The 12,313-nt window shown below is 37.1% G+C and overlaps 1 protein-coding gene across 4 annotated transcripts in view; it reads right to left on the bottom strand.

Moving 5' to 3' along the window:
• The window catches only part of USP9X (ubiquitin specific peptidase 9 X-linked), a 121,912-nt gene that overhangs the window by 30,483 nt on the left and 79,116 nt on the right, over positions 1-12,313 (bottom strand). For all 4 annotated transcript variants that reach the window (XM_036839142.1, XM_036839145.1, XM_036839144.1 and 1 more), the window contains 5 exons: positions 11,484-11,614; positions 11,006-11,284; positions 7,276-7,401; positions 6,187-6,312; positions 4,963-5,129 (listed from right to left, as the gene is read on the bottom strand). In XM_036839142.1, coding sequence (XP_036695037.1) covers positions 4,963-5,129; positions 6,187-6,312; positions 7,276-7,401; positions 11,006-11,284; positions 11,484-11,614 — 829 coding nt within the window. The remainder of the gene's footprint in view (positions 1-4,962; positions 5,130-6,186; positions 6,313-7,275; positions 7,402-11,005; positions 11,285-11,483; positions 11,615-12,313) is intronic.

Genomic DNA, 12,313 nt, shown 5'->3' with positions numbered 1-12,313 from the left:
ACAAGAGTTGTATGGTAAGCCTTATGCATCTTTTGGGCATTCCATAGAATTATTCCATTGTGCTCTGGAGCGAACAACTCTGTGGAAATTCTGTTGCAATTACACAATAAGGATGTTGCTGCAGATGTCCCTGATATCATACTAGTGATTCCCAAAGCATGTTACCCAGATCAGCAGCATCAGCAGCATCTGAGAACTTGTTAAAAATGCAATTTCTCAGGCCCCAGCAACCTGCGTTTTAATAAAGCCTTCAGGTGATTCTAACGTGTGCTAAAGATTGAGAACCACCGTATAATACAATTCTATGATTACCCATGGGAAAAACTTGTCTCTGGTCACAGTACTGGGACTTTTACCTGAGCATCATGGGTCTCTTAAAAAATATGTATACTATACAGATCTCACTAGAATAAATGCTCCAAGAGGGCAAAGACATCATCTATTTAGTTTACTACTGTGCCTCCAGAATGAAGAATGATGCCTGGCATATAACAGGTGCTAAGAACCAGTTACCAGATGTATAAATACTGTTTGTTTACAAGATGGAGGTCTGTCTCCATTAGAAAGTAAGCTCTTTCAGGACAGGGCTTTGCTTTGTTGAAGCATGAGTTCCTGGCACCTAGAACAACATCTGACATATGGAAGATGCTCAAAAAGTATCTGCTAACGAAGCATTTGTCTATCGTACAGACATTACAAACTACATTTGGTGAATAACTATGTTTCTGCCAGTGTGCTAGCTAATAAACAGCTTACAAACAAATTTTTAGTTCAATGTAAGAACTTGACAGTATACATTCTGTGTACTAACCTCCCTCCTGGATATTTTTTAGGTTTCTGAAACCTGTACATGGTCCTATAAACCATAGGGACCTTTAGAAGCTTTGTGGGTTAGGTTTAGTGGAATTCAAATAAACTGACATCAGGAGTACTTGGTTTTGTTGGGGAGAAGGTCCATAACTTTTACCAGATTTTCAGAGGTATATGTCATTCATACTGCCCTAGTTTATTTTTTAAAAAGTTAGGTATGCGGCCCAAATAGAGTGAGGGTCTATAAAGAGTTGATGCTTGTCAGTTCCTGATGAACCCTCCCTCACACATGCGGACTTTGGTAATGCTTCAAAAGAAACACATCTACTAAAAAATCCTGTTGCCTGTATCTTCACAACATACTCAAAATCTGATCATTTCTCACCACTTCTACTATTGCCATACTTCCAGACCCTCTCATCTTTTATTTGAATTAATGAAATAGTCTAAGCGCCTTTCCTGCAAAGCAACCAGAATAAACTTAAAATGTTAACTCAGAGCATATCATTCTTCTGCTCAAAACCCTCCAATGGGGGACTTCCCTGGTGGTCCAGTAGTTAAGACTCTGTGCTCCCAATGCAGGGGACACAGGTTTGATCCCTGGTCAAGGAACTAAGATCCCGCATGCCGCAGCAAAAAAACCAAAAAAAAAAAAAAACCCCAATGGATTCCCATCTCACTTAGGGTAAAAGTTAATGTCTTTACAATGATCTATAAAATCCTTACAGGCTGCTTATTGCCTCTCTGGCCTCACCTCCTACAACTCCCCCACCTCTGCTGTTCCAGACACACCCGGCTCCATGTTTTTCTTTACATGTCAGGCATGTTCCTGCCTTGGGACATTTGCATCTGTTGTTTCTTCTGCTTAAAACACACTTCCCCGGGGGGATGGGGGGGTGGGGGGGATAAAGTTGGAATTTGGGATTAACAGACTACTACATATAAAATAGATAAACAACAAGGACCTACTATATAATACAGGAAATACAGTATTTCGTAATAATCTATGATTGAAAAGAATCTGAAAAAAAATATATGTATAACTGAATCACTGTGCTGTACACCTGAAACACTGTAAAGCAGCTATATATACCTCAATTAAAAAATAAAAATTAAAAAAAATATATATTTGGTCATTCAGATGACCAAAATGTATTTCTCATATAAAAAATAAAATTTAAAATGAAATATGATGGAGGTGTTAGCTAACCTTAGGCTATGGTGGTAATCATACTGCAAGATATGACTGTATCAAATCAACACTTTGTACACCTTAAAGTTACACAGTTATATGCTGATTATATCTCAATAAAGCTGAACAAAAAAAATACAATTTAAAATGAAAAACAAAACACAAAAAACCCCCACCCAAAAACCCAACACACTTCCCCCATTAACTGCATGGATCACTACCTCACTCTTTCAGAGCTCTGTTTAAAAGGTCACCCTTCTCTGGGAAGTCTTCTCTGACTATCCTACATAAAACTGAACTCCAACGACCCTGCCTCCCCACTCATCCCCATTCCTGATTTATTTCTCTCGATAGCATTTATTAATATAACATACTATATATTTTCCCATGTGTCTTCCTTTCCCACTCCCCATCCCCTTTAGTACAGACTCCAAAAAGGCTGACATTTTGTCTGTTTTGTTTACTGCTATATTCCCAGTAGCTAGAACACTGCCTGGTGCATAATGGGTACTTGATAAATTATTCATCGGTGAGACTGCCTACAATATTAAAATCTAACACTACTTGGATCTCAGCATCAAAGGCCTTCTGTAAACTGATGCCTACTAATCTCCTTTTCTGCATTATCCCTTTCTCTTCTTCTACCAGAACACTCAGCTGTGCCTTGAAAGCACTATGCCAGGAGTGGCAAACTCAAATGCCTCCATGGATCATCAAGGTAACATAAAGGAGTTAAACAGGCAGAGTATAAAAGCAACAGGTGCTGGAGGAGGCTTAAAAAAAAAACACAACAAATCCACTTAAAGGAATTCAAATCCAATTACGAGCAATTACAACAAAATATCAGTGTTGTTATGTGGAAGCAGACCTCTTCTAATAGGAACAGAGGTCTAGGAGGCCTCTAGGGATAAGGAAAACTTATTGGAAAATGTGGCCCTGAAGTTGAAATTTTCGAGTGCGTAGAAGCAAGAGCCAAATTGTGGAGTGCTTATAAACCAAATTTAAATGTTTACACTTAATTCAAAGACAATGGGAAGACATGGAAAGATTTTAAGCAGGAAAACAACACGATCATATTTTACAAGATATACTCTGCAAGTATCGAAGCCCGGTACTCTGATATTTATAATATGATGATTTAAAACTGCATGGCAGGGCTTCCCTGGTGGTGCAGTGGTTAAGAATCCGCCTGCCAATGCAGGGGACACGGGTTCGAGCTCTGGTCCGGGAAGATCCCGGGTTCGAGCCCTGGTCCGGGAAGATCCCACAGGCCGCGGAACAACTAAGCCCGTGCGCCCCAACTACTGAGCCTGAGCTCTAGAACCCACGAGCCACAACTACTGAAGCCCGCGTGCCTAGAGCCCGTGCTCCGCAATAAGAGAAGCCACCGCGATGAGAAGCCTGCTCACGCAACGAAGAACCAAAGCAGCCAAAAATAAAAATAAATAAATAAATACATACATACATACATACATACATAACTAAAACTGCAGGGCAGGGTGAGAGTCAGTACTAGGGAAGAAAATCAGATACCTAAAGCTCAAAAAAGATCTTAACCTTAGAAGACCCCCCTTGTTGTCAAAGACAAAATAACAAGAGGCATGAGAAGAAGTGCTGTGTACGGTACTTTTTACTTCATTGTGCACAAGTTTCAGGGAGAAGAGGAGTCAAATGGTTCTAACTTCCTATAATGGGGATTTTCGTAAAAAGTAGAGGGCAGAAAACTTATTAAATGAAGTTCCTTGATACTTAGTAGCAAAGAAAGTGACATAAGTTCCTAATTTAGTTTAAGATTTTAAAAAATCAATATAGATTAAGAAATTTGTACCTCCAGGTCTGACTTCATCAAAACTCATGGCTAATCATCTTTCCTCTCCTCCAGACTTATTCAACCTATTTATCTTTCTTAACATACACAGTTGTCCAACGATGATAAAGTTTTCTCAAAGAGATAGCAAGCTCAAGCTTATTTGGGGGGTGGGGATCCCATCAAAGAACTTTCTGAATAGGCTGAACTAGATGTCTTCAAGGAAATTACCAAGGAACTTCTAAAATAATAGAGATTCCCACTTGAGATCACTAAATTACAGCATCCCCTGGAGTGAGTTGAACCTACTACTCCATCACACCATGTACACTTAAAAAAACAAACAAACAAAAAACAAAAAAACTTTACCACTAGGCTTCATGTCAGCAAAGTGCTTATTTTGACTTTACACTAACTTTTCATCAGTGATTTTTGTCATCGTTGAATGGAATGTGAAAGAATAAACAAAGTGAACATTTCCTGGGTCTTTTTGCAAAATGTATGTGAGATAGATTAATTACATATAACAGTGATATTGATTAGAGCTCAAGTTTAAAAAGTTACCTTATGAAGGTCAAGATTAGATTGACATAAGAGGATGGAAAACCTACATTTTCTACAAATTTGATTGACCTGCACAAAAAGAAGCCCAAAACAAAATTAATGCCACTGAATAAATGCTCTTAAAATGAAAAACTAGGACTTTATAATTGGTCTTTATTCTCAGTGTAAAATGCAAAAGTTCTTACCATAACCATGCCTTGTGAATTCCACATTGACTTAACAACTTCACTAAAAAAAACACTTGGCTCTAGGTATCTAAGAAAGGAAGCTAAATGTCCTATTTAATTTAAATCTTGTAAACCAGATTTTTTAAATGGGCTAAAATACATACCTCTTAGGTGAAACTAAATTCTGGAATTACAGAAAAATTAATTTTACTTTGAGAATTAATGTTCACATTTTGTAGACAGTAAAACCAAACAAATTCAGGTCTAGGCAAAACACAGTTAAATAAAAATTTCCTAAACATTAGTGTGCTATAGAGACAATAAATATTTGATTCCTGGGATAAATTCTGCCAACACAAATTAATTCATTTCTGCTTAAAAAAAATAAGATCAAATTTCTTACAATTAAAAAAGACACTTACTTGCTGTGACAGTGCAACAGTAAATCAATAATGAATGTCTGCCAAGCCTTTTCTTTACTAAGAGCATCTAAGGCTGTCGGAATCAAGGCAAAACATAACGTCATCACCTCCAATGCTTCACAGCAAACCTGTTCATCTTCCAAATCTGGCTCATTGCCTGCATTGGTCTGTAAAATTATAGTCAGGGACAAATTACCTAGAGATGTATTTAAGAAAAATCTCATACAAACTTCAAGTTAGTGCTTAAAACTTACCTAGTCACTTAAACTACTTGGCCTCAGCTTCTTTACCTACAACTCTTGAGGTCCCTTTGAAATAGCACGGAAATGAGTATAAACAGATGATAAAGTCTAATTCTATTCTTTTGCTACGTCCCAAGGATGGCTGAAGGAGCACACTGAGCATATTACCTGCTTCTTTGTCCCCCAGGCTCCTAGAGACCTTCTGAGTTGTGCACTTCTGCACCAACAATCATTCCTTCCTCAAGAACCACTCTGGCACTGCAGTCAGAGTACCCAACTTCTGACTAGTCCCATTATGTAGCTTACCTACAGTGCCATTGTATTCAAAAGCAATTGTCTCAGACAACTGTTCAGGAAAGGTTTGAAGGTTTTACGACCTAAAATATGCTTGCGTAGGTAGCTAATAAATTCTAACCTGAAGTTATCAATAAGTAATATTTATAGTACATGCCTGAAGAAGAACAGGCATTCAAATATTAGCTGAGTGAGTAACCAACAGTACAGGACATCAACATATATCCCAGGCAAATCACGGTTATGTTGGCCATAAAAGGGAAGCTCCTATAACTTAATTTCCCCTTCTAAATAAGCAGCAGTGGCTATCAGGGGCAGATATATATAACAGAAAATCAAAGAGTCAAATACAGTCTCTCTTCTGCAAATAACTTGATTAATCTAATGGAAGATCAAGGATGATACCTAATTGGCTGACACTCTTGAATGCTTTAAGAGAGTCAAAAATACGTAAATGCCATGATATCACAACTGACAGTTACCTAAACCAAAATACATAGGACAGAAAGATGATGAAAGAAGAATAAAGAGGATAGGAGAAAGCAAATTCAGTATGAAATAATTATACCTGACTTTAGTGAGAAGTAGAAAAAGACAGTTTCATATTAAGATGGCAGACATAATAATTCAGCCTCATGCACAATTAAACATTGTCTTAAAGGTAATATATTTCTGTGATAATTCTTACCTTCTCATAAATTTTAGTGATTTCTTCATTTGGGCTAAATACTAGCTGTAATGCCCCACATCCTGATGCCCAGATAATTTTTTGTATAGCTCTAATTACACAAATATCAGGCATATATCTTGAAGCCTGCAAGATAATGAGTAATTAAAACAGTTGACACAGTATTAGAGTGGAATAATCACTAGAAAAGCAAAAATGTTTCTCCCTGTAAAGGAAACAGGAATGGCTGTGAAGTAGTACCACTGTCTTTAGGTTCCCAAGTTGCCTTTGTCCCATTATTTCGTTTAACAGCAATACCACAAAGTATGCTCTCCAAGTTATTATCTGGCTCTACTCTACTTTCAGAAGAACCTTAAAAAGACTACAGAGGTGATCAAACCATTCCACTCCTAGTTTTTTACCCAAAAGAAATAAAAACTTAGGTCCACACAAACACTTGTACAGAATGTTTACAGCAGCTTTATTCACAGCTTAGAAAGAGAATGTCCTTTACCAAGTATATGGATAAACACAATGTGGAATATTCATAATGGGATATTACTCAGCAATAAAAAGGAATGGACTAATGGTCCACACCACACAGATAATTCTCAAAGTCATTATTCTGAGTGACAGAAGCCAGACATAAAAGAACACACACTGTATGATTCCACTTGTGTAAAATTCTAGAAAATGAAAACTACTATATAGTAACAAAAGATCAGTGGTTATCTGAGGCCAGGGGTAGACAGGGAAGAAGAAGAGACTTCAAAGGGGCATATGGAAAGAGTGATGGAGACATTCTGTGTCTTGACTATGGTGGACGTGTGACACACATATGTATTTGTCAAATTTCACCTAATTATATGCTTTAAAAGGATGCTGTTCATTGTACATAAAGGTGATTAAAACCAGAAAGTACTAATATTATCATTAGGTAAAATTCATGTTAAGGGAACTTTATCTAGACTGAGTCAGTGATTAAAATGAGTGGGCCTAGGAAAATTAAGCCCCAAAATGTGATAAGGGTTATTTCTACATAAAGAGAGGGTCAAAAGTGAAAGAAATGAACCTTCCAGAATTTCAGAGCTTTACAAATTTAATACTAACCTCATCAGATATTTGCTGAGCAAGACGAATTGACACATTTCTAAGCATGCATTCAGATGATGGATTAGGAATGCTCTGAAGGGCACTTTGTAGCACCACTGCTTGATCATGAGTAACTTGGTTGACCTGAAAAAAGATAAATATTTTACTTTAATACCGCGTACATAACCAAATCCAATCATTTACTCCTCACTCAGCACCACTCCCTCAGGATGACCTCCCTTCTGTATATATTCAATACACTGTAGAACCCGTGTGACTTACACAAAAAGTTCTTTGCATTGCCAACAATGTGGGCTTCCTCTTTTTCTTGTGTAGTGGAGTGCCACATATCCCTCTGCAAACCCCATTCTAGATCAATCCAACTTATGTCTCTACATCTGCATTCAGCACAACTTGCAGAGGTGAGTGATAAACTGAACTGACTGGTCGCAGTCCCAACTAGAAACTCAGTGAAGTACTTCACATGCATGCTCCTGGGCAGACCCTGCTCCCCATTCACCCTGGTCATCAAACTCTTTTTAGAAAAGAAAAAGTAAGGAATATCAATAACAGAAGAAAAATACTAAGGTATAAAAGGTACCAGACCAAATTTTTAAGCCCATAAAGAAAAAAGATTACTTTTAAGTAGTTATTAGCCAGGCAATTCTGACTGCCTTTCAAGTTCTAACTCTTCTCCATATTTTAAGTATTTCTACAACAGTATTTAAGACAAGTCTGTTTTTACTAATTTTGCCTTTACCGCCCTATTGACTGTGAGCTCCTTGAGATTAGAGGCTATTATGTACCTCTGTATACACAGTGGCACATTTTCTGAATAAAAGAGAGACATGAAAGAGGGGAGCATTTATATTTTCTGTGTACTTCATTAAGCTCCTGTGTCAGGGATTATGGTAAGAATCTGTTTTTATCTTAAGAAGAACACCACTTTAAAAAAATCCTAGTAAGCGTGGTACCTTTAATGCAAAACAATTTAAGACTTGGGCCACTTTTTTTCATTACCCTTTTTAATGAAAATTTCTAACATATATGAAAGTGGAGAGAAAAGGATTATGAACTCACATGTACCCACCGCCCAGCTTCAACAATTATGAACAAAGGACCAAAATTACTTTGTCTAACCACTCCCCTCACTTTCCATCCCTGCCCCACCCCAGGATTATTTTGAAGCAAATCCTAAATATCATATAATTTCATCTGTAAATACTTCAACAATTTTTTCTTAAAAGAGGGGGCTCTTCCTTTTAAACATAACCACAGTATCATCATCACACCTAAAACAATTATAAATGCTATTATCTCAATTATATGTGATTATTATAGTATCACATATCTAATCAATATTCTAATCTCAAGGCCTAAGCCATTCTTAAAATAGAACATCTATATTCCTGAAGCTTTTATCTTCTATTGGTAACTTAGTAAACCATCACTTATGATGCATATAAAACAAGTCAAATGCGTAGTTTGACTTCTCATAAATAGGCATCGAATTCTGGCATGTCTTGAGAACCTTTGGTAAAATGGATCAAGGTAAAAACAGAGTCAAAATAAGTTCAGAATTGGAGGTTAAGCCTGTCAAGGTGGAAAGAGAGGCTGGCAACAGGCTAAATCAATTACAGTTGATCCCTGAACAGCATGGGGGTTAGGAGGATAGACATTCTAGGAGTCGAAAATCTGCACAAAACTTTACAGTCGGCCCTGGGTATCTGTGGTTCCAATCAATTTAGGATTGTGTAGTACTGTAGTACTTACTGAAAAATCCATGTATAAGCAGACTCGAGTAGTTCAAACCTGTGTTGTACAAGGGTCAACATCTTTTTTATTGCCATCTGTGTATGTATGTATGTATGTATGTATGTATATATATATATATATGCCAGATATGAGCTAGGAAGAGATTCATATGGAGTTTTTAGTAGGTTTAAAATAATTGAAAGAAGGACTTCCCTGGCGGTCCAGTGGTTAGGACTCCGTGCTTTCACTGCCAAGGGCCTGGGTTCAATCCCTGGTCGGGGAACTAGGATCCCTCAAGTGGTGCAGTGAGGCCGAAAAATAAAATAAAATAATTAAAAGACTATTTGGGGTTTTTAGTGGTTCCATACAAATTTTAGGATTATCTGTTCTAGTTCTGTGAAAAATGTCACAAGTTTTGATAGCGATTGAATTAAATCTATACATTGCATTGGGTATGAACTTTTTTTTTTTTTTTTTTTTTGGGTATGAACATTTTAACATTAATTCTTCCAATCCATGAACACAGGACAACTTTCCATTTCTTCGTATCGTATTACAATTTCCTTTTATCAACGTTTTATAGTTTTCAGAGTATAGGTCTTTCACTTCCTTGGTTAAATTTATTGCCAGGTGTTTTTTTTTTTGATGTGATTGCATCCTTGATTTCTCTGATAGTTCATTATTAGTGTATAGAAATGCAACAGAGTTCTGTATATCAATCTTGTGTCCTGCAGCTTTACTGAATTCACTTATTAGTTCTAATAGTTTTTTGGTGGAGTCTTTAGGGTTCTATACGTATAGAATAGTACCATGATCATCTGCAAACAGTGATCCAGCAATTCCAGTCCTGGGTATATATCTGAAGAACATGAAAACACTAATTTGAAAAGATATATGCACCTCAGTGTTCACAGCAGCATTATTCACAATAGCCAAGATATGGAAGCAACCTAAGTGTCCATCAACAGATGAATGGATAAAAAAGATGTGGGGTGTGTGTATGCAATGGAATATTATATTATTCAACCATAAAAAGAATGAAATAAGTCTGACAAAGAAAAGACAAATACTGTATATTTTCACGTATACGTGGAATCTAAAAAATAAAACAAACAAATATAACTAAACAGGAACAGAACCACAGATACAGAAAACAAACTAGTGGTTACCAGAGGGGAGAGAGGCAAAATAGGTGAAGGGGATTAAGAGGTACAAACTACTAGGTATAAAAATAAGTGAGCTATAAGGATGTAAGGCGGGGACTTCCCTGGTGGTGCAGTGGTTAAGAATCCGCCTGCCAATGCAGGGGACATGGGTTCAAGTCCTGGTCCGGGAAGATCCCACATGCCGTGGAACAACTAAGCCCGTGCACCACAACTACTAAGCCTGTGCTCTAGAGCCCGTGAGCCACAACTACTGAAGCCCGTGCGCCTAGAGCCCGTGCTCCGCAACAAGAGAAGACACCGCAATGAGAAGCCCGCGCACCGCAACGAAGAGTAGATCCCACTCGTCGCAACTAGAAAAAGCCTGCGCGTAGCAGCAAAGACCCAACGCAGCCAAAAATAAATAAATAAACAAATTAAAAAAAGGATGTAAAGTACAACACAGGGAATATAGCCAATATTTTATAATAACTATATGGAGTATAATCTATAAAAATATCAAATCACTTTGTTGCACACCTGAAACTAATATTGTAAGTCAACTACACATCAAAAAAAAAAAAAAAGTATTAATCAAAAGTCAAACAGGATTTAAGGGAACAGGGAAGAACTGCCCTCTCAGAGTAGAGTCAGTGAAAAGCATTTGTAATTTTAATACAAATATAATTTAATAGAAGGAAACCATTAAAATGAGGAACCACTGGAAAGGAACTGAAAACATTTTGAATCAACTCTGAACTCTATAAGCAACTCTTAAGAGTTTCTAAGAAGTTTAACTTTAAAAGTTGCCATCTATTATTACAAAAATATTTTTAAAAAGTCTGTATTACCGACGCCATGGGATTCACGCCTTCCACACCTGGCTGACAAGCTTCTGCCACAGCTCGAACGTGGCCATAGCCAATGGCAGTTAGCAACAGCTTGGCTATTTTAAGAGCATTGAGGTAGGCACCCCTTCGAGTTTCCATATCTGCATTTGGTAGGAAGTTATTTCTGGTTAGCATACTCAGGACAAGGGGTAGGCCACCACTTTTCAAGAAGTGAAATTGAAAATCAGAGGAATCATCAGCCAGAGGTGCACCAGCAGGCATTAACAAGGCATAGACTACCTGGAAAAAAGTAGAAGAACTGTATTAAAAGGTTTTAAGATAATTTCTTATTTTCCTCATCATCATTAGTTTAAAATTTTCCCATATTTTGAAATTCTTTCAAAAATATTTCATTACAATTTTATCCATGTTCTTCACATTATCATATAAAAGGTCAAATTTCAAGAACATGGAATAAATTCAAAAAGTAAAAACCAACCTCTGTTAGGTATAGCACTTGTGAGGCTGAAGGACCAAAGAAAAGCGAGTCAAGAGATGGACTAAGGCTGCTTTCTCCAAGTTTGGCGTGGTCTAAACAAATAGCTCTTAATTTTTCTATTGTTGTGCTATCTGTAAGAAAAAAAGATACATAGTCTAAAACAAAACATAATTCATGCATTCATAGTATTTTACTTTTGATATTCTGAAGACTACTTTAGTATGGAATAAGAATCAATTCAGCTGAGTTACAGGCTCAAACTTCACAAGACATAACCAGATCTGGATTGGTTTTTAAAAAAAAAAAAAAGTCACAATCAACCAGGGCTCTTTAATCACTCAACCCAAACACGAAGGAAGCAGTCTCCTCCTACTCAGAGACCTCAAATCAACATGTCTTCCTCAGGCACTAGAGACCAAAAAACTGCAACACACTTCAAAAGGAAGTAGTTCTTATTGAAAATTACAAAAAAGGAAATATGACAAGCTCTTCCTTCCAACTTATGTTAGCCTCCACGACACTGTATTAACTCAGCAGTCTCCAACCTTCTTGGCACCAGGCACCAGTTTCGTGGAAGACAATTTTTCCACAGACCGGGGTGGGGGGGATGGTTTCGGGATGATTCAAGTGCATTATATTTATTGTGCACTTTATTTCTATTATTATTACATTGTAATATATAATGAAATAATTATACAACTCACCATAACACAGAATCAGCGGGACACTCACTGATAGGGTTTTGATATGAGTCTGCAAGCAATTGATTTATTATGGTCTCTATGCAGTCAAACCTCTCTGCTAATGATAATCTGTATCTGCAGCCGCTC

The sequence above is a fragment of the Balaenoptera musculus genome, chromosome X (assembly GCF_009873245.2).
Source record: "Balaenoptera musculus isolate JJ_BM4_2016_0621 chromosome X, mBalMus1.pri.v3, whole genome shotgun sequence".
Classification (NCBI taxonomy): Eukaryota; Metazoa; Chordata; class Mammalia; order Artiodactyla; family Balaenopteridae; genus Balaenoptera; species Balaenoptera musculus.
This window is presented reverse-complemented; position numbering and strand designations above follow the sequence as displayed.